At 46.6% G+C, this 26,359-nt stretch overlaps 1 protein-coding gene across 6 annotated transcripts; it reads left to right on the forward strand.

The window, feature by feature from the left end:
* The first annotated feature begins 2,115 nt into the window (after positions 1–2,115).
* Positions 2,116–12,715, forward strand: OTX2 (orthodenticle homeobox 2). Of its 6 annotated transcripts, XM_023229884.1 has the most exons (6): positions 2,116–2,219; positions 2,376–2,439; positions 5,881–5,900; positions 7,024–7,239; positions 8,260–8,411; positions 10,246–11,894. In XM_023229884.1, exons 4-6 carry the CDS (start codon positions 7,143–7,145, stop codon positions 10,864–10,866), a joined length of 870 nt encoding a protein of 289 aa, XP_023085652.1. In that variant the 5' UTR covers positions 2,116–2,219; positions 2,376–2,439; positions 5,881–5,900; positions 7,024–7,142; the 3' UTR covers positions 10,867–11,894. The 6 variants fall into 6 exon arrangements, with proteins under 6 accessions (XP_023085652.1, XP_023085608.1, XP_023085644.1 ...); XM_023229840.2 differs by lacking the exon at positions 5,881–5,900 and having other exon boundaries at positions 8,236–8,411; positions 10,246–12,715; XM_023229876.2 differs by lacking the exon at positions 5,881–5,900 and having other exon boundaries at positions 10,246–12,715.
* Positions 12,716–26,359: the final 13,644 nt, after the last annotated feature.

Here is a 26,359-nt window from a genome sequence, read left to right on the forward strand (position 1 = left end):
TGCCAGATCCACAACGTTCATTTTTCTTCTGCGGCTCTTTTATGCTTTAAGCATCATTGTGATCAAACTGGGGGAAACGTTGTCTTTTCTAGGGGTAGGAAGGAGACTCTGCTTCAGGCGATCGGGGTGGATTTGCCTTTCCTTCATCGAAAGCATCGTGACTCTGACCAAGCGCACCCAACCAGTGCCTCCGACAGCCAGCGCCAAGAGGGTCATAACGCCTGGGGCATTGGTACCCCCTCCCCACCACCATCCCCATTAAAGGCTTCGGGGGCGGTCGCCAGGTATTTCAGTATAGTGGGGGTGGGGTGAGAAAAAGAGGTCCGTACTCACCCTCCCCCCCTCCCCCGCCCGGGCCCCTAGAAAGTCTTGACTCCTGGGAACGTGACAGCCAGCGGGTCTCCTGACTGGAGCTGTTGCAGAGGGCCGGGAAGGAGCTGGGCGGGCCCCGGGAACCTCGGGGGCTCGAGGGGCCGCCAGGGCCCAAAGCTCTAGAGACACCTGTGACGGGGGCCGCGGCCGCGGAGTCCTCAGCCCCAGGCCGAGCAGGAGCCGGAGCCCAGCCCGGCTGCTGAGGGCTTGCTGCCTCGTGCGCACTCCCGTAATTCGTTAATTGCTGTAAATCCCAAGGACGGCCACATTTGATTACACATACAGTATAAGAACCGACAACAAAGCGACGAATTAATTACCAACTTCATTAACATAGGTCCCCAAATTAAAAGCAGCGAGCTGTTTCTTTGGGCTCACTAGCCGTGGTAGTGATGGTAGTTGGTGGTGGGTGGGTGGCGGGGGGTGGGGTATTTAGGAAGAGATTTTATTTTTCTTTTCCTGCACTGGGTGTTGTGAAGGAAGAGCTGCCTTCTGCTCCCACCCCCACCCCCCTTATTCACACACACTCAGCAGTTCCACTAGCCACCCCCCAACCCCATACTCCGCCCAGTCTGTTTTTGCTTTTCTAGGGACTCGGATCCGTTTGAAACCTGTCCGGTCCCTGCACTCTGTGCCAGGCAAAAAAGTTGGGCTAGGGATAGCACTCTCCAGCTCGGGTCCCCAGGTCCCATCACTTCCCAGTCTCCCGGCTCTCAGCCCGGGGCTTGGGCGGCGCCATCCCAGTTAGCTCCAGGCCTCGCAGTGTCGGGCGTTTGGTGGCGTTTGTTCTAACATAGAAGCTGTTTCCAACGGGAGCCTCCCTCGCTCGCTCCCTTTCCCGATATCTTGTCGACCTCACACTCGCATCCTCGAGGCCCGATGTGGCCCCAGCTAATTCCCCTAAATGGGTCCTGGGATTAGATTCCGGGGTTCATGTTCCCTGCAGTCTGTCGTGGGTTTCTCAATTCCCAAAAAACCCCAGGCGCCTACCAGAAGCCCGGGTCTCTCACTCGGGGATCATTTATTTTATATGTGTAAGGATATTTATAAGGGCTTAGGGAATAGAGAAGAGTTTTAGAGTTTTAGAAAATAGTTTGTTCTTGGACTTGTGTATCTTTCTGTCTCTGTTTTCCGTACATGCTCACATCGCACTCCCAGGCCTCCCTCCTTTACCCTTTCTGGCAGTCAGCGTGTTCTGGCCCTGTATGAGACGGTATAGTAGTGTTTTTGAGTTTCAGTCTGACTTACTTTCTGCCTGTCATCCACACACTTATTGCTGGGGTTGAATGTGATAACCCAGTCACTCCCTATTCCCCGCCCTTCTCCAGCATTTACTTAAATATTTTTATCTTCCATCTTCCATTGCATGGGTTTCCTTTCTTCCCTTCCCTAAAAACAAAAAACAAAAAGAATGAGGGGAAAGGAAATTACGGAGTAAAAGAAGCAGGGGAAAAGAGGGTAAGAGAAGAACTCCCTGTCCATCACTTTAATTATACAATTAGTTCACATGCTCCGGCCCATAATGTGTATTTTAAGCAAAGCTCAGTGTCTTTAAAGAACATTCTGGTAATGTCGGAGGCCTGGATTTGTTGCCTGCTCGTCCCCCCGTGCAGCAGCGGCCTGTTTTCCTCCCCCTGTTGTGTGTTTTTATTATTTTCCCTCTGGCTTAGATGTGTCAATCATTCTCTCCCTGCCATTGGTTGGAGAGTTTGCGTCAAAAAGTTGCCAGAGAGGCGCTTTCTCAGCAAATCTCCCTGAGAGCGGGACCGACCTCAGCTCCAACTCAGCCTCTACTGTGATTAAAAATAAAAATTGCTAGAACAGCCCTCACTCACCACATCTACTTTGTATGTATTGCAGAGGGGCCCACGCGTGTTTAGAACTCCAGCCTCCTGCCTCATTTTCTGTTCTTTAAAAAAAAATTTTTTTTTGGTTGTGTTTCACTTTTCATGGAAGGGTGAAGACTGCAAGGTTTCTAACTCAATACTCTTGATTTCTTTTAGGATAGCTGGCTATTTGGAATTTAAAGGATATTTGACTTTTTCTAACCTCCCATGAGGCTGTAAGGTAAGTGTCCGTCTGTCTTGTCTATATCCATATGTATGTGTCCCCGAGTCTGTCGGCCATCACCCAGTACCTCCAATAGACCGACCGATGCCCCTCTGCGAACGTGGAGTTCCGTAGGCGGATGTATTTTTTTTCTCTTACAAATTTTGAGGTGCAATAATGATCGTTGCAAAAAGAAAAACGTGATCTAGAGATGAGAACGGTAGTGAGAAAGAGGCAGAGAGCGTGCTCCTGGGGGTCGTCGCTTCTGCAAAACGTCGTCGAAACGCTGCGAGTGTAATCTGGGATGTTTTGGAAGGTTTTGTTTGTGGTTTTGTTTTTATGTCAACGCCGTTCTGGGCTTCTCCCCGCGATCTTTGCGTTTTGGCCCCCAGATCGGGTTGGGGTCGTTTGGATGGATCCCAGGGACCTTTTCAGAGTCCGAGACAAAAAGATGCAAATATAACTAGATGGATGGATTGAAACAACAATAATAAAAAGCCAGGCGCCTTCTTGGGCCCGCGCGCCGGAAGCCCGGTTCGCTTGCCGGTCGGCCTGGGCCGGGGGCCGCCGCTCGAGCCCCTGTCGGCCCCTGATGAACGTGAGCGGAAACCGGAGCGGATAACCGAGGAGGCTGGGAGCGCTGGCTTCTGGTTGCTCCGGCGCTCACTGCTTGCTCTCTTTGGCCTCCTCTCCCTCAGCCTAGCACAGCTCGGTTCTCTGTTTCTCCCAAACGCTTCCAGATCTCCTTTTTGTGTTTAAATACCCACCACGCCCCAAAATGCAAACCACCCTGGGTTGTAATTACGCAGCCTCCCAACCCCTGGTTGTCGGGGTCCCCGACCCTGATCACCAGGCCGAGCGAACGTGAAGAGTGGTTTTTCAACTTGACTGTGCCGTGTACGGTTCGCGGCCAGCCCCACGTAGCCCTCCGCGAGCACCTGGAGCCGGCAGAAGTGGCAGCGAGTGGCCCCTGCTCTGCCCGAGGCCGCGGCCAGGCCAGGGACCGGAATCCTCCCGCTGGGACCGCGGCCCCTCAGCTGTTCTCTGGCGGGGAGCCACAGGGCTCGCCCGCGCGCTCGCGCACCCTCTTCCCAGGCTCGGGGACAATAAGGTGTTGTGGGTCGGGGCCGGGCGGGGGCCCGGGAGGGGTTCGCCGAGGCCCAACCTGTGCCCTGGGTCCGCCCAGTGAGAACCATCCGAAGGTCCCTGCCAGCTCCAGGCGCGGGCGACGGGTCGCGCTGCAAACTCCTAAGAAGTCTTTGCGTTGCTGCATTTAAGTGACTCTTGAAATCGATGCCCGATTTCGGGACACATTTTTGGAAACCCAAGTCCTCTGTCAGGATTCCATCTAGTTGGCTTTTGCCTCCTACACAGACGAAGTGGTGCGCCGGCAGGGAAGGCCGAGCGGCGCTGACCCTGCGGTGGTGGATTGCTTGGGGAGGGGACGGGGAAGTGGCTCCTAGAAATTATCTGCCCCCGCCCCCCCCCCCATTCTAGAGCTTCGGGGGTCAGGATTTCTCCTGCTCAGCTCGAGACTTTTTCCAGGCACAAAAGTTATTAGCAACAGAGAGGGGAGTAGGAGAGGAAACTCCTCCCCCCAGAGTAAGGTAGACACCCAGACCTCAGCGCTAACACCGGGGCTTTCTCCCAACGATAATTAATAGTCAAGGCCAACCCTTTTGGCACGTTTCTTCCTCCCTCCCTCGCGGGTGGCAGAGTTATTTGATTCCCCGAGACCAGAAACTTTCACTCGAGTTCGCCGGAGAGAGGCCAGCGCCGGCCGTTTTCCGCGGTGCCCACACGTCTCCTTTTTCTTTCTTTCCTCCTCTTCGTCGTCCTCCCAGCCGCAGGCCAGTCGCCAGTCCGCGTAGTTTTGTTTCCTTTCCATCATGCAGAAAATTAATCAGCCCGGACGAGAAGCAGAGCGGAGCATGGCGGCCTGTAATTAAGGGACGTGTGCCCCTCGGATTATCTCGTTAGTTTATCAAGAAAACATTTATTATAATTAATTCTTGGACGAGGTAATTATTGTTGAGCGAGGACACAGCAACTGGTAGATGGGCTTCTTGGAAGAAAAAAAAAACAAGGCGTGGGGGAGGGGGAAGCGACAGATTGCACGAATTGACCGTTAGATATAAGGCTGCGCGGGCGACGCGGGCAGTGGAGCGGGACCTCGGGCGCCAGGCCTGCGGGGCTGCCGGGCTGCCGGGCAGGGACGCGGGACCCAGGCACTCGCGCCTGGAGGTGCGGTCGCCGACCGGCTGCCGGGACTCGCCGCGCGACCGCGGCCAGCTTCTAGGTATGAGTTCTCCAGAGGTCACCTCGTGAGCAGTCATAGTGAGGCGTGGATTTTTCAAAAGTCATTTCTTTTCCCCCTTCTGGACCCCGCTGCGAGATTGGAGAAGGGCTTTGAAAGTTAGACTGAAGGGCCCATGCCTCCTATGCAGAGTGCATACTAGGCCAGTTGTGGAGAGAATCTCTTAGTTTTGGTTTTTGGTTTTCCTCTTTTCCTTTTAAAGGTGGATCCAGAAATAAAAATGAAAATAGTCTATTCCGAGAATTTTAGCCATTGTGCAATGGTAAGAGCAAAGGAGCCCCTGGAAGGATCTGGGCCCTGGTGCTTTCTGCGTGTTACTGCTTTTTATGTTGGAATGTGCTACTTTATTGTGTGATGTGTCAGGCATTTCTAATTTGGTGAGAGCTCTACATGTAAAAACATTTCCATATTTCTCAAGGGTACACCTGACATGATTTTACGATTCTCTATAGTACTGTAGTTCAGAACTTTGCAAGGTAGTACGATTAAACAAAAAATCTCCAATCTCCAGTATAGAGGCTGTTTAAACACATATACAACTGTATTTTAAAGCAGTCGTATATGTGTTTAAACAGCCTCTAAGCTGAAGGTTTTTGTTTATTTTCCCAGCCTCCAAAGAACAGCATTTTGAAAAGACAATGCAAAAACATGAAGTCTGTATTGTAGGAGTAACTAAATTAGTTTTACTGAGGATAATACAAACTCCTTCAAGAAAGACATTTATAAAATTACATTAAATTAGATCTTGGGGTAGAAAAGTATGACTTTTGTGCTCTGAATTTAAATCAGAAAGAAGTTACAGTTACTGAGTTTCATTTATGGACTTTTGTGTCTTGCTGTCTTAAGCAACCTAAATATGAAAACCCGGAGTCCTTTAAATTCAGTAAGACCTTTATCTTGTATCCGCCATTTTGAAGCAATCTCTCATGGTATCAAAGTTTCAAAGTAGAGATCCTTGCATATAAGTGCCACATTTTAGGAAAATAAAGGCCAGACTTGCAAACTGCCAGTCTATATTAACATCTACTTTGAATCTCTTTGCTGGGGTGCGTGGGGGGGGGGGGGGGGTAACACAGCTGAAGAAAGTAAATAACTTTTCTTTTTCTTCCTTTCTTTTCTCCCTGGAGCTCTTTTTCTTATAGGATTGTAGGAAACTTGAAAGGTAGGGAGAAATTCTATTAGTTTCACAACTTTGGGTGTTTGTGTATCTACTTTCTTCAAAACTAAAATGTGCAAAAGGCAGTTAGAGTTAACAGGAAGCTCTGCTGCAGCTGCGGAAGACCCAAATGTCTGAAAATTTGCCTCCCGCAGGATCTGCAGCCTCCACACATCAAAATCAACATGGAAGCAGCTTGCACTACAAATGTGGGGTCCCGTCATTATCTGATTGGTGGGATTCTAACTTTACTTCACAATTTCTGGCAAGCCCTGTGCCAATCTTGAAGACTTTTTTGCAATATGTTTAAATATTTGATGGGTGTCTATTAAAAGTTAAATACTTGTTTGTTTAGCTTTCGTTCCTTAGACACATATAATCAAGGTTCTCCAAAACCCTAATAAATCTGTTACTTACCTCGAAATCTAATTACCCAGACTACTAATTAGGTGAAAATGATTACCGGAAATGACTTCAAATGTGGAATAATAGTGGTTGAGCGGTTTTTCCAAGTTTGTCGTTTAGTAAGTTGGTATTTTAGATGTTAAACGCACTGACATTTTAGGTTCGCAGCAGTTGAAAGTGGTAAAAAGCTAAGATAATTAAAATCTCTGCCATGGAAAGGCAACAGTCTGGGGAGAGGTAGATTTCTTGAATTGTTTCTTTGTTTCTCACCAATGGGCTTTGTTATCAGCATTATTTATTTAGCCAAAGAGTTCTTTGTCTCTGCAAATGGCCCCAATCAAGTTTTGTTTGAGACAATTAGCTAGTGCCAGCCAATGAGTCCTATGCAAATGTAGGGATAGGAATGCAATGTGTGCATTTGAAGGCGTGGGGTTTTGTTCTTGGGGAAGGCAGATTGTAATTGCTTTCTTCGGGTACTTTTTTTTTTAACTTTAGGGTGGGGGTGGGGAAGACAGGTTTATCTGGTCTCCCTCCATCCCCTCTAGTTCCAGAGCAGCTGGGGGTGGGGGTGGGGATGGGGGTGGGGGGAGTGTCTGCAAGTCCTTTAAAAGCCTCTGCCTCGCCTAGCCCGTGCTCTTTTTAAGTTAGTGGTGAAACGTGGAAGAACTGCTGCCTCCGAAGCAGTAAACCAGCCCCTCTGTTTGTTTGTTTGCTTTGCCCTTAGTTCCACTGCTCCAAACCCACCCACCAAGGACTCTGAACCTGTCCACCCCGGGCGCATCAAGATCTTCCAGCTGGGTACCCCCGATTTGGGCCGACTTTGCACCTCCAAACAACCTTAGCATGATGTCTTATCTTAAGCAACCGCCTTACGCAGTCAATGGGCTGAGTCTGACCACTTCGGGTATGGACTTGCTGCACCCCTCCGTGGGCTACCCGGGTAAGTGAGCCCTGCTGCACTCCCGCAACCCCCTTCCCCACGCCCATCCTCCGTGGATGCAACACCCTGTTCCCATGGAACACAGGGGTTGGCAGTCACACTGTCCCCACCCAGCTTCAGGGTAGGTCTCCACTAGGTTTGCCTTCTGAGGGGGGCATTTATTCACCAAGCAGAGAACAGGGGTTGGGAGAAGTGAGTAGGTGGGTCTGCAACAGTTACAATCACATCACTTTATTCTTAATTCAAGTAAATAAGGATCGGCATCAGAGTGGGATGAGGAAGGTTACTGTCCTTGTCATTTGGGCAAAAGACCCCTGCCCATATCTCAATGCCCAATTCCTCAGAAGTGTCCTCTTGGAGAAGCCGAGTTTTCTCTCCGTAAGTCCTTAGCACCCTCGGGCTTTGCAGTTGTTCCCTCCATGCCCGGGCCTTCCCCTATGACCTCCAGAGCCTGCTTTAATCCCAAGAGGCGTGACTTCCTCCAAATGAGGGTGCTTTCCTTTCCGATCAGATCTGTTTAAAATCCTCCCAGAAGGAGAAGTATGAACTATGTCCCCATTTTAAAGATGGAGGAACAAAGGCCCGAGGTGTGCTAAAAACCATGGGAACAGGATCCAGATTTCCCCCATCAATTCGAGCTGCCAGTCTGTCCTCGCAGATCCTTTAACTTCATGGAATAGCCTTTTTGTGTTGTGGTTTGGGGGTAGATCTTGGAGAAGTTTTTGTGTGTGTGTGTGTTTTAAAAAATGTTTCATTTGTTAACTTTCCAAGTGATGCTCTGATTGGAGCAATCCTAACAGCAAGATGAATGGGGAAAGAAGCAGTGTGTGTCCTGGGTCCCCGGGGAGCAAGGCTGGGGAGACGGCGGGGAGAGCTTTGGTAGGCTCCCAGTTGAAGGGCTGTGAGGAACGGGGGACTGCTGCGGGGTGGAGGGCAGGGGCGTCGGAGAACCCGCGGAAACGCCTATGACTGAGAAACTGCTCCCCCACCCTAAAGGGCCCTGGGCTTCTTGTCCCGCAGCCACCCCCCGGAAACAGCGCCGGGAGAGGACGACGTTCACTCGGGCGCAGCTAGATGTGCTGGAAGCACTGTTTGCCAAGACCCGGTACCCAGACATCTTCATGCGAGAGGAGGTGGCACTGAAAATCAACTTGCCCGAGTCCAGGGTGCAGGTAGGGCAGATGCAGGCAGAACCATTCTTCCTGATCATGCCACCTTTCCCCAGAGTATGGGGCTGTGGAGAGCCCCAGGTCTTTGAGAGGACTGAAGGAAGGCTTGAAATTCTCCTTCACTCACTAAGGGGCCAGGAAACTATTCTCCTCCTGTCCTTTTTTGCCTGCCCATCACCACTTAATCCTATAAGCAAGGGTCTTCAAGGCCCAGGTTGCTGGTGGACAGAGACCCATCCTTGAGCAGAGTTCAAGAGTAGTCACGTGGTGTTGTAACCCTTCCCTTCCTCTGTATAGAAATCCTCTCCTATTCTCATGGACTTGTACATGTGAAAGCAGCTCAGCTTCTGGACAGTCCAAATATTTTTACAGATGAAAAAATAGAGTAAATGACTTGCTCAAGGTCGTAACTAAGTTTGGTGGCAGAATCAGGATATAGATACAGCTGGTGCTTTTACTAGATAAATCAACACAAAAAGAATGTATTTTCCTTGACTTCTTAGGGATTGAACAGAATTTGCTAGCTCTGAGCCATTTAACAGATAAAATATCTACATAATGTCTCCAGTGACACCCCTCTTGTTTTAGTTTCCCTAAACTTGACCTTAAACTGAAGAGGGAAGGTCAACTCCAGCTTGCCTTGTGAGTGAGGCCTGTACAGAGTTCTCTGCAAAGTGTTTAGCACATAAACCACATACATACCTGGGCCTCTCCTTCAGCTAGAATATGTTTATGAAAGCAACAGACATCAGTGTCGGTTGCAAATTGGGAAAGGGGCCTTTTCAAAGTAGGTTAGAGGAAGTTTGAGCACTTGCAAGGCTTGAACCAAAGTCCTCACTAGGAGAAAACAAATGGCTCCAAATCGTTGGTGGTCTTGAGCTTGGCCTTGGTGGCATCACTTTTACCACAGTTACAGCACCCATACAGAGAGCTCATTGAAAAGTTCAGCTAAGGATTTGTCCTCCAGAAAATGCCAGTAGTTTCTCTCCTAAGACCCCTCGTACACCAATCATAGCTCCTTCATTGCAGAACATGAACAGGGCTGGTAAAGAGAATTGTCAAGATTGCAGCAGGGGGTGGAAGTGGTAAGTCAGTAAACACAGCACAGGAGACCGAGTCTATGTGCTGAGTGGCAATACTCTAAAGACACAGACTCGAGTCTCAGAGACTAGCAGGTCTGTGCTCCCAGCTCAAAGCAGAGTGCATGTAAGTCACTCGTTTTACCACAAAGAAGCTTTTAGCAAATAGTGGCTTTCAGACCTCTTTCTTCAACAAGATCGTTTCTTCCCCTTGAGCTTTGTTTTGTGAGCCTTTCTTTCTAAGAGAGACAGAAGGGTGATGGAACCAACCAATCTCCATATTAGCAACTGCCTCCTGGAAGATGAACTGTAAATGAATTTAGGCTGTTCCTGTTAGCATGTAACAACAGAATTGCTTTCTCTCACTTCTCATGTATTTCCCTCCAAGACATAGATACATCCTGTTCCTCTGTGAGAGTATTCCAAAATATAGCTGGGTCTGTGTGTATGTGTGTGTTAGAGGCAAAATAAGATAGGAAAGTGATGTGGAGAGTTTTTAGCTATATGATTTGGGGGATTATCTTAAATGTTATTCTGGGCAAGAAATAAGGCAGCGTCAAGTGTTTTGACAGAGCCTCCGCAACTTTCTTACAAGTCCAGGAGTTTATATGAGAGTGCCACATAATAGGTCTTCAGTGGCAGGGGAAATTGTGTGTTTAGCTGATCTGCCAATGTAGGATAGATTTATAATATGGGAGCCATTGTTGTCCTTAAGGAGTTATCAAAACTGTGTTAAAGAAGTTTCTTTCCCTTCCAAGGTATGGTTTAAGAATCGAAGAGCTAAGTGCCGCCAACAACAGCAACAACAGCAGAATGGAGGTCAAAACAAAGTGAGACCTGCCAAAAAGAAGACATCTCCAGCTCGGGAAGTGAGTTCAGAGAGTGGAACAAGTGGCCAATTCACTCCCCCCTCTAGCACCTCAGTCCCGACCATTGCCAGCAGCAGTGCTCCTGTGTCTATCTGGAGCCCAGCTTCCATCTCCCCACTGTCAGATCCCTTGTCCACCTCCTCTTCCTGCATGCAGAGGTCCTATCCCATGACCTATACTCAGGCTTCAGGTTATAGTCAAGGATATGCTGGCTCAACTTCCTACTTTGGGGGCATGGACTGTGGATCTTATTTGACCCCTATGCATCACCAGCTTCCCGGACCAGGGGCTACACTCAGTCCCATGGGTACCAATGCAGTCACCAGCCATCTCAATCAGTCCCCAGCTTCTCTTTCCACCCAGGGATATGGAGCTTCAAGCTTGGGTTTTAACTCAACCACTGATTGCTTGGATTATAAGGACCAAACTGCCTCCTGGAAGCTTAACTTCAATGCTGACTGCTTGGATTATAAAGATCAGACATCCTCGTGGAAATTCCAGGTTTTGTGAAGACCTGTAGAACCTCTTTTTGTGGGTGATTTTTAAATATACTGGGCTGGACATTCCAGTTTTAGCCAGGCATTGGTTAAAAGAGTTAGATGGGATGATGCTCAGACTCATCTGATCAAAGTTCCGAGAGGCATAGAAGGAAAAACGAAGGGACTTAGAGGGGCCTACCAACCAGCAACCCGAAATGGACAAACCAATCTACCTAAGATCCTGTCATAGTTTTAGATCATTGGTTTTCCTGATTTGCAAAGTGATCAAAAGCATTCTAGCCATGTGCAACCAAACACCACCAAAAATAAAATCAAACAAAACTAAGTTGTGAAGGAAGGGAGGGAAGGTCATAGCCTTCTTAAGCAGAGGTGTTCCAATGTTTTAGCCAATCCTTGGTTGAATCTTAGGAATGAACAGTGTCTCAAGCTCATTCACGTTTCATGACCAACTGGTAGTTGGCACTGAAAAAACTTTTCAGGGCTGTGTGAATTGTGCGACTGATTGTCCTAGATGCACTACTTTATTTAAAAAATAATGTTCATAAGGAGTCAATATGTAGTTTAAGAGACAATCAGTGTGTGTCTTATAAATGGTACATCTGTGGTTTTTAATCTGTGCTAGACTTCAAAACTGTGATCTCCTGTTATTGTATGCAACCTTGAACTCCACCTCTGCAGGGGTTCTTCTGTGATTAAATAGGTTATAATTATAAGCAAAATTCAGAGCAACTGAGTACTGATCTAAAAAGATTACCTTTGGCTGGAGGTGAGCTGCACTGAAACTTTACGACAAAATGTCTCTGGACAAGGAGAGTGAGAGAAGAGAAGCAAAAGGACATGAATTCATCTGTAATTTACTGTTGGTAAGCCTAGCAGTAAAGAGACATTGGTCAATTGCTCTGACCCTGATGAATTATTAAACTGAGATCATTGTCGTTTATGCTTGCAGATGTTAACTGGAAAAGTTATATATGCATAAACCTTTTCTTCCTGGATTTGGCAGATATGTATAATTATATTAAAATGGTTCTAGCACAACATTGGGTCCAGTTTAATTTTACACCACTATTTACAAATGAGAAGCCTACATTCAGTCTTTCCTTCCCAAAACACATTTTTCTTAGGACAGAGAGGAAATTAGCAAACTTATTTTTACTTTTTCTTTTTTTGCTAATCTATGCATAAAGTAGATATGAACGACAGTGGTATGTAGACTTTTTGTGACTTTCATCAGGATTGCTCTGAAATTGAGTTTGGAGAGCCTGACAATAGGATCTTGTTTTCCTTGCTTTTCCCTTCCTGCCTCAAACCTGAACAATTTCTTAGGCACTTTATTAGTATGTTTAAAAATATATCAAGTTTTTAAGAGGGAGGAGGAGAATTGGAGTATCTCTGAAAACATCAGAATGACAAGAATTTCTTGTTTCTATTCTCTTATTTGGTTAAGGGTTTTTTTTTTTTTGTTTTTTGTTTTTTAAACTTCCAACTACTGAGGTAAACGTGAGAGGGAGTGTAATCAGAATCTGAAAGCAATTCAGGCAGAAATGATTTCTGAACAAAAGAGTGTCAGAAAAGTTTTAAAACCTATAATTTCAGTAGTTGAACATACGGCACCCTGGTCAGTTTTTTTGTGTGTGTTTAAGAAAGTGCCGAGGGGGAAAAAAAAATGGGTCCCTTTTCAGTTGTACCTGCATTTTGTAAACCAGTCACCAGAAAAGACAAATGGGCCAATGATCATGGTGCTCCTCAGGTAAAAGCAATATTTAATTTCATTTTAAGCTGCTTAAGCTCTTACAGCTGACCAAAATTAAGTGACTCTTGATTGTAACGTTTTAAATGAAGGTTAGCAGTTGCAACCATTTTGTTTTCTGGCTATTTCATTTTTCCGGTCCCTGGCTGCGCATGCTCTCTTCAACTCTATGTAATCTTTCCTAATAAGTAAATTGTTTCACTGGTAAAGGAAATGCAATAGTTTGCAACCAACATTTGAGGCCAAATTTGATGGTAAGAGTTTTCAGTACCTATTGATGACCTTCAACATACTGTAGTTTACATGAAGTTAAATTGGGGCCTGAGGTTTACCCAGATTCAGGGTCTTAATCTCCCAGCTTTTCTTCTGCAACAGTAAAGCAGTACCAAAATAACCATTTTCTACTATTGCCTTCAGCTTTTCAGGATGTCCCGCAAGGGGCAGGGAAAGATTACCCTTTCTTTAAAAACAATAATGACGATAAACATTGGGCTACTCAGCAAATAACGCAATTGGCAGTTTCTCTCCTGAAACTTAAAAAAAAAAAAAAGGTCAGAAAGAAGAGGTCCTGAGCACCCTCTGAAACTAATTTTTCCATCACCTCTGCAATCAACTTCTCTTAACTAAGACCACGCAGTTAAATCCCTTTGAATCAAAGGCGAAGTAGAAATGAATTCCCCTGACCGAAGGCAACGGAGGGAGGGAAGGAGGCGGGGAGCTAGCACTGGCTTAAAGACATCCAGAGAGTTCCGATCTCCACTCCTAGTCAAGACCGGTTTTAATGAAGTTAATAAGTCCAATAATGGTGATACTTGGTACTGAAATGACGCCGTCCTCCAAAGGGGTCAGGGAGCTACTTCAGCTGCGTATCGGCAATTAACAAGAAGTGAGCCGGCAATACAAGCTTCGTTTTGGAGGGCAGGTCCTGATGAGGGTGGGGGTAGTTTGCTTTACAAAGATCTGTTGCCCCAAACCTTTATCTTTCCCACAGAGATTCTTGGCCCTTTGTATTTCACCTTGGGAGTGTTTCTTTCCTTCCTAGATAAGAAGAGACATTCAATCAACTCAATTAAGTTCCGGCTTTCGAAACCTCCAGGTTTTAGATAATGGTGGGTTTCCTCAACCCCTCTCCCACACGGTGCCGCTAATCTCACCTTTCCTGTGGGTGTCCCCCCAGGCCCGTACTGCCGCCGCCACAGGCGCAAGACGCTGGGAGGCTGGGGCGGGACTGCCAGAAGGAACGTGGTGCCGGGCGGCCCGCGCTCTCCGCCGCGCCCTCGGCGCTCTGGCTAAAGATCTGGCTTTCTAACTCCCTAGGGTCCAGTCGGAGTTACCCGGGAACAGCACTCACGTCTCTGCCCCGAGGGTCCCCAGCCGGGGGCTGGCGCTGCCCAACAGGCCCCACTCACAGCCTGGCGAGCCAGGCAGGGGCGAGACTGAGGTTCTTGCCTCGTCGGGTGTCCCCCTTTCTCTCTGGGCTGGCTCCGGCCCTGGCCCGCACCTAGGACCTCTCTTGAGCCTCAGCCCGCCCCCCTGGGCCTAGTCCTCAGGCCTCGGGGACGCCGGGCCCAGGGCGCTGTGGGCCGCGGCAAGGCCGAGGCCGGGTGGCGAGGCCTGTGGGCCCGCGGGAGTGGGCCGCCAGCCAGAGCCGAGCGAGGGCCCCGCCCGAGCCCTGCAGTAAGGCCTCCAGGTCGGCCGCGGGCCGGGGTGCCGGTCGCTGGGAAACCTCGCAGCCTGGCGTAGTGCAGGGGTCGGGTCGGCCTTGGGAATTGGCGGGTGGGGTGGCCTGGCCCGGAGGCGAGCGCCCTGCGCCCGAAGGAGCTAAAACCGAGACCGACAGACGGGACGGCGAGCTGGGTCCACCCGCCGGGGAGAAGGGGCCGGGACGGCGAAAGCAAGCCCGGCGGGGCTCGCGGCCGCTAGTTTCCCAGGTCTCCCGGTAGGATAAGCCGCGGATGGCTTGGGAGGGGGCCGCTTCTCCTGGCCGCGAAGGGCGAGGCCGCCACAGCGGGGGCTCCCGCCACGGCTGTGGCCTCCCGCGTCCCGAGCAGACGGGGCCCAGCTGGGCCTGCCTCGGGTCCCCGGGGAACTTCCCAGGAAATCCAGCTCCTCGGCCCCTGGATTTGGGGGAGTCTGGCCGTCCGTTGGGGTCTCCCCCGGCACTGAACTGAGGCTTTCGGGGGGAAGCACGAGCAAGTCCCAGTTTCCCTTGGCTCATCCCCTTTCTCCCAGTCCTCTAGATCTCTTTTTTTAAACTGAGTGCCTTCTCTTTCTTTTCGGACGTGTCGCAGTACTCAGCGGCGCTGAAGGCCAGAGGCCAGCTCTGGAATGGGGAAGCGGTCTCTTCGGCGTCCCGGGCAGGGCAAACTTGCCAGGCAGCCCATTCCGGTTACCTGCAGGGCAGGAGCCGCAGTCAAGTCCCGGCGTCCACTTAACCGGAAGCGGCCAGCCCTGGCGCGCACACCACATGTTCGAACCCGCATCTCACACCCAGGGAGAACCTCGCTGTTGTTACCCGAACAAAGCTGTAACCCAAAACCAGGCGTGCCAGTGCTAGGTGATGGTTTATTGCATACAGAAACGTGTTTTTAATCATGCAAAAGAGGAACACAAAAGAGTCGAGGAGGAGACCAGCGCATCCCACGCAAATGGAAGCAGATGCGGTGGAAAACAACCAGAATGGGAAGATGCAGGATCAGAGTCAGCCATGACTTCCGCCTGGGTTTTTGCCTTCCTTCGAGACTTTGAAGATGAACAGCAATCTCTCTCCTTTTCGTGCCACGAAAGGGTCCAATCCTCCATCAGGCATCTGCATGCCCAGATTTGTGACCCGGTGCCCTGAGCACCTCTGATTTTCTCTTCTAAACCGCCCGAGCCTGTCAGCACAGGGTGCTCTGATAAAACCTGATTCCCCAGTCGCCCCATTTCCGCCCTTGGGTTGGTGTGACAGAAAAGACCGGGAGCCCCTGGGACTTTCCCCTGGAATGGGGAGAGCAAAACCCCAAACAAAACCCATCCCCATGTTTTTTGGTATTAGGCTCTGAAACTGCACAGATTATAGGATTTGTCTCGGACAGAATTAACATTACATGTGAAACCGTAGTGCTCCGGTGTATCCAGACACGTTGTGTAGGATTGCTTGGAGCATCTCTTTCAAACTGCCTGTTAATAGCAACATGAGACCTTTAATAATGTGTTGGGGGGGGGTTGTTTTTTACCCGATGGAAACAAAATCTAGGCACTATTTGGAAAGGGTAGTTTTTGTGATGGCAGCAGTTGGAAGGAAAAGGAACCAAATGGGAAACTAGAGGAAGTTTCTGTATACTGAAGTGGCTGTAAAGGAGGGAGCAGACGTGCGTTTGAAAGGCCTTCTACTATGCAGCAGTCCTCACAACCAAGGGAGGCCCCCCAATGCTAAAGAGAAACAGCCAGACTTCCTCTCTTGCAAGCAGTGTGTTTTATGTTTAAAAACCAACCTGCTGTCAACTGCAAACAAACAGTAAGCAAATTCAAATAAAGGATCCCTACCAAGTCCAACCCATTTGGTCAAAGATAACTGCAGGTGCCAGGGAAGCCAGGCTATCACTAGGGGGAGGGTCGCTTCAAATTTTGTTTTTCTCCTAGAGGGAAAGTCAAACAGCATGAGGTCTATGACTTACTTTTATTCCTTAATCTCCCCACCCCTTTTCTTTTAATTCTTAGTGGAAACACGGTATTTTGAAAGAAAAAACAACAGCAACAACAAAGAAAACAAAAAGAATCCCACTGAAAATATAATGGTAAGTGGGCAAAGTTTGGATTGACTTCTGTTTCAGCACCACAAGGAAAAAAGGTATTCAAGAATCAGAATCCTCTGCTACCTGCTACCCCTACTGCTCCTGCCTTAGTTTGCCTACTGCAGGTGTGCAAAGGGGGCCTTTTGATTAATAATTTCTTAGTCTACTTGACATCACTAGGTGACATTTCCAGCTGAGGGCTTCTTTAAAAGTAAGATGCTAGTTTCTGGTAGCTATACAATTGTCTACTGCTTTTTTTTGTCCCCCTGGACTCCCCATTAAAGGACCTGCAAATGCTGCCTTTAGGAGCCACAGGCCTGCTCCCCCTCTATCTCAGGTTCCCCAGGTAAAAGCTGGAAAGTACCCTTTAGAGACAGGTCCTTAGTGGAGTGAGGGCTCTCTCCCTTAGGTCTTGCCCCCAATCTCCCAAATGAAATCTCTTGAGGCCTTAGGCTGAACGGAAACCAGAAAATCACTCATCACAGCCTTGAGTTGTTAAAATCTGTTCCTAGAACCAATAGTCACATTTTAGGATCATGGACCATTAATAAAAATCTCCTTAACATTCAAATGGCTCTAAAATGCGTTGATAGCGGATTACTGGGGCCTAATGGACGTCGCGTGTGATAACATGGTCTCTGAGTAGCAGAGGTTCTGGAGTGGGTGTCTGACCACATCTACCTGATTATCAGCTTACAGCCATCCCACTTTTTAGCTGCGATACTCTTAAGAGGGTTTTGCCCGGCAGAGCGAGAGACTTATGTGTTCTTCATTTAATCGATGTAACAACCGCGTAGTGTTCCTCAAAGTAGACAGAAAAACCTGCCTGTAGGCGTGGGGTGACCTCCGGACATAAGGAGGGCGGGTCGCTGGCTAATGCCCCTCTTCTCCCTGGCCTTAGTGGAGCGATGCCTGAATGGCAGTGGCTCCGGCAGATTGAGACCTTCGCCCGGGACGCCCGGATTGTCCTAAGGCTGGGGCCTCCTTCGCTGGGTCAGCGCGCCTCCCTGCCTCGGGCACCCTCGGAGTTCAATCCCTGAAGTGGCTGCTCAGCTTCCCTCTTTAGGGTGGGACACGTCCGGGAGAGCTCGCGGGCCTCTCCTGCCCGCGGTGGGGAAGACTTCGGGCTCCGGTGCGCGCAATCGACAACGCTAAGGACCCGCTGGCAGTGGCCGGGGCACCAGGGACAGAGCTAGTCCGGGGTTTCTCCGGAAAATTTGGCAGACACAGTGCTCCCATTCTCCACCCCCACGTCTAAGCCAATGTCCCTGAAAGCTAGGCCTTCTCTGGCTATAAAGTACACACCTGCGTCATCCCGGGGGCCTGCCCTCCCTGTGCCCGGTGCCCCCAGCAAAAGTCATTTGGAGAGTCCAGAGAGACTACCGGGGGAGGCAGTGAGTTACTCAGGAAGCTCAGAGGCAGCTTTCTGGCCAGCCGCGGGGGACATACGGCTCACGACCCCCCAACCTGCGCCTCCGACGGCCACCGGCCCCCGGAAGCGGGCCTGAAACCCGCGGCGCCGAGAGCCCTGCTCGCGGCCGCACGTGGCGGGGCCGCCGGGTCCCCTCCAGAGCGGCGGCCGGTGGTTAGCGCTGGCCCGGCGGATGCGAAGACTCGAGCCCCCGGACACCGCGCCGCCGCGCTCGGAGGCGGAGGTGGCTTGGGGAGTACCAGGGCAGCCCTCTTCCCACTCCTTTGTAGTCTTTGCGGGGGTCAGAGTGTGGTGAGTGGGTGTAACGACACTGGGAGACGACGTGGGCGCTCTTGGCGCCGCGCTCCTGGATCGCGGCCCCAGGCAGGGCGGGCTCCGAAGCGCAGGCTTCCTCTTGACGCGGGAACTGAGACGGGCTTGGCCTCAAGGCTCCCGGCCTAGTACCTGCCTCCCGGAACCGAGTGTGCCGTTGCCCGCAAGATTTGGCCGGCGCTGTCCCCGGGCCCTCGCGGAAGTGTGCCCACCCGGGCACCCAGGGCCTAAGAGGCCGGCTGGAGACGGCTTCCGGTTCCAACTCCAGGCCTCACCAGCTGGCGCGTGGAGCGGTCCGATACCCAGTGCCAGGGCCCGTTTAGACGGCTGGTTTAACGAATTGGCCTAAAATGAATTTTGAATTCGAGCTTTTGAACACTACAGTTGCACACAAAGCTCACTTCACACCCCACCCCACCCCCGCAAGTCCTTCATGGCCACTAATCCGAGTTAGTTTCATGACCTTTGAGTTACATTTGGTTTGAGATTTCCAACCAACCTTATTGCTATTGCTTAATGCTAGGGATTTTTTTTTTTTTTATTTGGGAGGCAGATATGTGAGCAAAAATAAAAAAGAAATACATGTAGATATAAAATATATGTAACAAATAGGTATTTAAATTGAAGTCTAAGATGAAACTGGGCAATTTTGGAAAGAGGAATCACGTTAATATTTTTACATTTAAATTGATGCAAGTCTAATTGAAATGCATCTTTCAACTGCTCTTCTTGCTGATTAAATTGGTTCTATTTTTAATTCTAGTCTAAATTGACCACTTGAAGCTTTAGAAAGCTAACAAGCTCTCAGTCTGTTTGTTAATTACCTTTAACCAAAAACATAGCTTTCATTTAGTCTTAAAATAGTCGATTCACTCCGGCCCTCTGATTTTGAGGTAGGGAGAAGTGGAAAACTTGGGAGAAACATGCTTTCACCATCTTCATCTTCACCAATGATTTTAGCTGATTAAACCACTACCCTTGATTCCTGCCCATTTTGGGTGGGCACATTGTTTTGTCTCCTTTTTTCCTTCATATGTATTGATAAGAATGTGGATTATGTACACATTTTTAACACAAGATCCTTGAGTTGATATTTTTTCAGAGATTCTTAATCTGTAGTTCAGGCATCCTTTGAAGATAGTTGTCCATGAATAGGTTCTATAGGATGGGTGAATTATTTCAATTGTATGGGAAAAAAAAATTGTTTTCTGTATTTCTGCAGTGTAGTCTTCCCGGGCAGAAGATCCACAGTTTTCATCAAATTTACAAAGAGACTGGTAACAACCCAGAATTAAGAGCCATTGTCTTTATGATATTTATGTTGGGTGAACTTGGAGATAGAAACGTTGTAGTTCTTGGTAACAACTGGAAAAGATCCAGGCGTAGGGACTGGTAAATCTACCCTATACTTTTTGAGACTTTGATTTCATTTAAATAAATTAATCCCCAAAGAGACTTTTATTTCTAAATTTTACCCAGTGAGACCTAATTTGAATTATTTTTAAAGAGGCTGTTTATGTATGACAAATATAAAACTAATAAAAGAACTAAACAAGAATGATTTTGAACAGAATCTACACATGAAATGCAATGTAGAAAATTTAAACAAGTATTTTAATGATTCAGACTAAAAACCCTCTTTAGCCAAAATAACAACAAAAGCAATTACCTGGCCCTAATTAAAAGCTTAAGAAAATTTATTGGCTGGGCACGGTGGCTCACACCTGTAATCCCAGCACTTTGGGAGGCCGAGGTGGGCAGATCATGAAGTCAGGAGATCGAGACCCTCCTGGCCAACGTAGTGAAACCCCGTCTCTACTAAAAATATAAAAGATTAGCTGGGCGTGGTGGCATGCACCTGTAGTCCCAGCTACTCAGGAGGCTGAGGCAGGATAATTGCTTGAACCAAGGAGGCAGAGGTTGCTGTGAGCGAGACTCTGTCTCAAAAATGAAAAAAGAAAATTTATTTGATTGGTACTCTCTCTCTCTCTCATTCTCTGTACATACATAAGTTTACCAACTATGCCTAAGTGCCCAAATGTTTCTTTTGAAAAGTTTTCACTTTCTTTAAAGCTTGATGACTCTCAAAGGTGGATGTAGGCCCAGCATGGTGGCTCATGCCTGTAATCCCAGCAGTTTGGGAGGTCAAGGCAGGCAGCGTTTGAGTCCAGGAGTTCGAGACCAGCCTGGTCAACATGGGGAAATCCCATCTCTACTAAAAATACAAAAATTAGCTGGGTGTGGTAGTGCATGCCTGTAATCCCAGCTACTCAGGAGGCTGAGGCAGGAGAATCTCTTGAACTCAGGAAGTGAAGGTTGCAGTGAGCCAAGATCACACCACTGCACTCCAGCCTAGGTGACAGAACAAGACTCCATTTCAAAAAAAAAAAAAAAAAAGCTGGATGAAACAATAGGTAAAAGAAGTGAGAGCTCTGAGTCAGAAGGAGGGCATGGCTGTACCATCCAGGTGAGGAAATCAAGCTCAAATGGTGAAATCACCTGTAAGAGAGCCAGGATAGAATTTAAATTAAATATTCAGAAGTCTGCTGTTCAGAATACACAGATTTTGCCCATTTTCCCCACCTGTCACTCACTGGCTTCCACCCTTGTCTGGGAGGATATCTTCCATTAGCGCAAGAGGTAGCATAATCTATGCGTTTACTTAGCATTTGATCCTTGTGCAGAGGCTTCCATTTAGAGTAACCATTTTAGCTAAGATTTGGATCTGGTCCCCAAAATAGTCTGAACTGGGTGATCTCCAGCAAGTAGACACAAGATACTAGCAATTTATTTCATATCAGCTCCCAAGCCATCACCAGATGATAACAACCCTTGGACACTGTTAATCTCTGCTTGATTCAAACTGGTGACCACAAGGTGAAAGGCAAGAGTGTTATCTCTAAGCAATTCATGTGGCCTTCTACAAATTGCCAGTTGGGCCAATACAATTGAAGCCTCTTCTCCAGTGGTTACTTTAAAAATTCCATATCCAAAGTCTTTGGTCTTCATTGGACTCTAAGGTAGGAGGGCTTTATCAAGGGAAATGCCCAAGGACCAAGATGTGGGAGCTTAGAATCCAATACAAATTAGAAAGGTTGGAAAGGTAACTGTGTGTGTTCCCTACCCAATAAACTGTGAACAAGATCACTGTGACTATGACTAGAAAAAGCTTGTGGAAGTAGATGTTTTTGCCAAACAGTACAGGGAAAATACACCTTAAAAAATAAAATGTAAAGTCCTATCTAGAATTGGTTTTATTGTTTTGAAAACAGCTTTATTTTTGCAACAGGCAGGGTCAGTACAGATCACCATATGCTCATTTAGCATCAGTTCAGGGCAAGAAGGGGCAGGGTAAAGTGGGTAGAACAGTGGAGAATTAAGGAAAGGGGAGTACTAGTGAACAAAAACTGTCCTGTGTTTTGGTGCCTGCAGGGAAAGCAGGCTAAGTGGCCTGCAGGGGAACTGATACTATTTGCACTTTTCAAATATGTAGAGTGAACAGTTTTAGCTTCATATCCCAGGGTATTCATCTCTAGCCTGAAGTTATAGAAATGTGTTTTTACTGCCTGGTGGAATTATTCTGCCCTTGCTACCCCAATATCATAGTTTAAATGATTCGGTTTGATTTTGCTAGATTGCTCTAGAGAGGATTGACAGATAAAAAATTTGAAGAGGTATCAAAATATTGCAGCGATTTTAACAATATATTTTTTAAGGTTCATGTGTTGGAAGTTGGTTATTGATGTTAAAAGTTAAAAAAAAAATAGGTATTTTCAGCAAAACATTCTTTTGGATAGGATCAAAGACCAAGTTGTCATATATAGAATTTTAGCCTTCAGCAAATGATGTCACAAAGACATCCCACTATGTTGTTCAATAACTTCACTCCTGGATTCTTTGTTTGCTGCCCTACCTTTTTAATTAACTGGTATTTGCAAACCCTACCCCGTTGTTTGTATCTTCTCCCAAAAATAATACACACAATAAACACAAGCTATAATTACTAATGGGAAAACAGAATAGCCACAGTATGGGTGTACTGTATACAAATGGTAAAAGAACACTCCGTATGATAAAAAGTCACTGATTGACTGATAACGTGGTGCATTTTGTAACGCTGTATGATTGTTTAAGTGATTGTGAGGAAATAGGGCATGGAATAAACATTGAAGTATTGTCACTGCTTAAGACTGGCTTTGGCTCCAGTGTCTTGCTGATATAAACTTCAAACAGCATAAAGAGAGTCACAGCATTTGCCTGGTTAGATAAGAGGTAAACTATCATGGTTAGAGTATTTGGAAGGGATTACAATTTCAGAACTATCTTTCCTTGGTATCTGCTCAATGAGAGGTGGTCTGGCTAGAGCCTGGAGCCTGGAAGGAGAGGAGACTAGGCCTCTGTTCTTTTGGCCCTAGTGATGCCACATCTTCATCATGATGATCATGATGATGATCGTGTTGATGGTGATATGATGATGATGATGATGATGATGATGATATGATTGATCCCCCATACTGAAATGATTTGCATGTATCTTAACTAATAAGCAGGGCACTGGACAAGGTGATTTACTTAGCCTTTCCAAGATATGTCCAAATTGGCAAATTTACCACTTTCCAGAGGCTGGTTTTCATTTTAGGTCTAGAACTTTTACACCTGTGTGTTTCATTGATAACTTAGTAGATATGGTGCCAATAGAAGTCTGCACCTTCCCTTGTAGAAGTACAATCTGGGCTCATCCTGCTTATCTTTTCTGAATATCTTGAGCTTTTCCCGAGCCTTGGTTTATTTTATCCCAACCTCATATACAAGTTGAATGTTGTTTTGGTCTGTATCTCTATGCTCCCAACGTTATAGAAACCCTCATACAACAGTATCTAATAAGAAGATAAGATTTCCAAGGGCTTTAAAACATGTAAATTAGGGCTGGGCCCAGTGGCTTACATCTGTAATCCTGGCACTTTTAGAAGCCAAGGTAGGAGGATCGCTTGAGCCCAGGAATTCAAGACTGGTCTGGGCAACATAACAAGACCTTGTCTCTATAAATAATTTTAAAAATTAGCTGGGCATGGTGGTGCATGCCTGTGGTCCCAGCTACTCAGGAGGCTGAGGTGGGAAGATTGCTTAAGCCCAGGCAGTCAAGGCTGCAGAGAGCCCAGATCGTGCCACTGCACTCTAGCCTAGGTCACACAGCAAGACCCTGTATCAAAAAAAAAAAAAAAAAAAAAAAAAAAAAAGATGTAAATTGTTACTTTAAAAAAATTATTTAAAATATTGGCCTCTAGTTTCACCAGGGGAGTAGTTAAGGATAGCAAATAAGCATTCGGCCTCTATAGTTGGATTGTCTGGTTTTAAATCCAACGTTCTCTACAACATGGTAGATGTGTCCACATGAAGATTATTTAAGCCCTCTGGGCCTGAGGGTCTTTGTCTACAACATAGGAAAAATAACACTTTCTAGTTTCCAGTTTGTTGTGAGGATTAAGTGTCTGGCAGGTTGTAAGTGCTCAATTCATGTTACCTGCTAGAGTTATCATTGTTATTGTCATCCTCACCGTAGTCAGTTTCTAGCTGGCTACACTGAGTCAGAGCAGAAGCCTTGATGAACTAATGCTGAGTCTATTCATTTTGCTAAAAGGACAGGAACACTGATATGGTAGGAAGAATTCAAGAAGAGAGATGATATAATATTACATACCATATATCAAGCTACATATTTAGCATAACTGCATGGCTAAATTCATTTTGTATTGTATTTGTCTTTGTCACATATATTCTGTATATTTTGTTGAACAACCAAAGGAACCATAAGAATTTAGAAATCTGCAAATATATTAGGAAAAAAGGAAGTGAGAACAAATTCTACAAGGGAGTCAAGTTGTAGCAAACAAACCACCCCACTGTCTTTAGATCACACTTTAGTCCTCTTCATCTAAGATTTAAAATATTTCTCCATCACTGCAAGTAGCTCTAGTTCAAGCACTCTGAATAAGAACCTGTTCTTATTATAATTGAGAATGATACTGGCATGTTTATTACCATATAATGTAGGTTAATTCAGTCCGTGGGCCATGTTTATTACCCTCCTCATCTATAAAAACACTGTGAAACATGGTCTTCATTTCCTTTTAAACGCGGCTCAAACAGAGCTGCCAACACATTTCATACTTTCCTCCCTAAATATTGGCACTTAGTAAGAAAAGTGGCGTAAAGCAGTTTAGTAATAAAGTAATGAAGACTTGTAAATGGGCTCTTGGTTTAAAAAGGAAGTAAGAAAATAATTGGGAATAAAAAAGACTTTATGTAAATCAACTAGTATGGATGATGGCAGAAGGAGAAGAGAACAGGGTAATGAATTCGTTCAAATAAATTTACTGAAGACGGCATTTCAGCTCTCTAAGGAATTACAGAGAAAATAAGTAAGTGGCTAGAGGGGCTGATATCTCAAGAAATTCTGACTAGGCAAAATGGACCACATTTGCAAAAAGCAAAGCTTTCTTTAGTCACCAGCTTCAGCAGTTCTTCAGCACTCAGGTCTGTGCAAAGAATCAATTTGTTTAAGATTGCAAAATCAAAATGTGTTCCAGGGCACAGGCAGGATGCAAGACATTTTTTGTGATGTTTGCAATGGAGCAAGGACCTGTTAACTACCTACAAGTGTCTAAAAAGGCACCACCCACCAGGCAGGCAGAAGAATTGTCCAGGGTCGTCCAAGGGGCTAATTTGTAGTAAAGAGATGAAAATGAGAAATCTCTCAGTGATGACCTTTCACAAGCTATAGAAGAGTCCCTTAAGGCCAAGTGTCAGAAACTTCAGCTTAGAACATTCAAAACTAGGGAAGGAAGAACTCTTGGAAGTAAGCCATGGGGAACTGTCCAGCATTAACAGAGGTTTGGGCTTACTATTAAATGACCTGTTAGGTGTGAGTTTCTATCTACATTTTATCTAACAGTATGCTTCTTAAACACTTATTTTTAAAATTCTCTTGACAGCTGTGTCACTAATGATGTTATTGCCAAAGGGATTTCTGTAGGTTCATGTGGATTTGCATTTGTTACATGGGAAATGTAGTTACTTAAGAGTCAGCATTTGCCTTGAAGATACTTCGGCTTTGACCTCCTCAGGAGATTGAAAAGAATAACTAAGCACTTGCCAGCTTCTCATGTCTACTGTAAATTTCTGCAAACAGTAGACATTAACTGCATTAGTCACAATTTCATGAGTTAAAAATATCATGTTTTTCTGGCCCTAGAGACATTAAAATGTATGTTAGAATGGCTACAGGAAAGGGTTCTCAGGTGTCAGACATACTCAAAATTAAGTTTCCACTTAAACTTTCTTTGAAATTTAGGAAAAATTAGGCCAGGATAAAGATGTATCTATTCACTCAGCAAATATTTGGGGGTCTTCTCTGAACCACACACCATTCAATGTCTGGAACACACACGGTTTCAGCTTCCCTGGAACTCATATTTGTTGTTAAGGGAGAATATAATGATGGGTGGTGATTACAGGAGCCAGAAACTTCTGAGTCCGAAGGAAACAGCAGTGGGTTTAAGGGTGTATGGAAATGGAAATAATACCAGAAGCTTCATGTTGGTCAGCACTCTAATGAATAAAAACACGTATTTTTCAAGACACATTTGAACAGAATTCAGCATTCTAATGGAAGGAAGCACAGTGTGTGCTACTCCTTACGCAAGTCTCTTTCTTTCCAGGTGTCCCAGATGTGTGGAAGGAGGTTGGTGCACACAAGGTGCTCTGCAGTAAGAACACATGTGGATCTCGGGGTCTCTGGCTGCTGAAGCTCCATATGGTGTCATGTGTCCTGGCCCTGTTGTGTGACAGTTGCTGCTAACAAGCTTGGCTTTGGCTGAATGTCTTTGAAACTACCCACTCCTTCACCCTCTCCAATTGCCTCCAATGGACTCCTGATATTTAAAAAAAAAAAAAAGAGGGCTATTAAAGGAATGACCAAAATGTCACTGGAATGGGCAAAAGCAATTACTTAGTGTTTTCTACAGACATGCTGATTGTAAATTAAACAAAGGCCCTTTTGGAAAAGACAGTCCATTAAGAGCCCACTTAATGTTTAATTATATGCGTTTGAAAATGACATAGAGTAGCAGCCCAGCCAAACAGGTCATCAAAATCTAAGATAGGCACAGTGGCTGATGCAGTTTGCTTTTGAGTTCCAGGTACAAAAACTCAAACCCAGAGTAGCGAATTGTCC

The sequence above is a fragment of the Piliocolobus tephrosceles genome, chromosome 6, assembly GCF_002776525.5.
Source record: "Piliocolobus tephrosceles isolate RC106 chromosome 6, ASM277652v3, whole genome shotgun sequence".
NCBI classification, from domain to species: Eukaryota; Metazoa; Chordata; class Mammalia; order Primates; family Cercopithecidae; genus Piliocolobus; species Piliocolobus tephrosceles.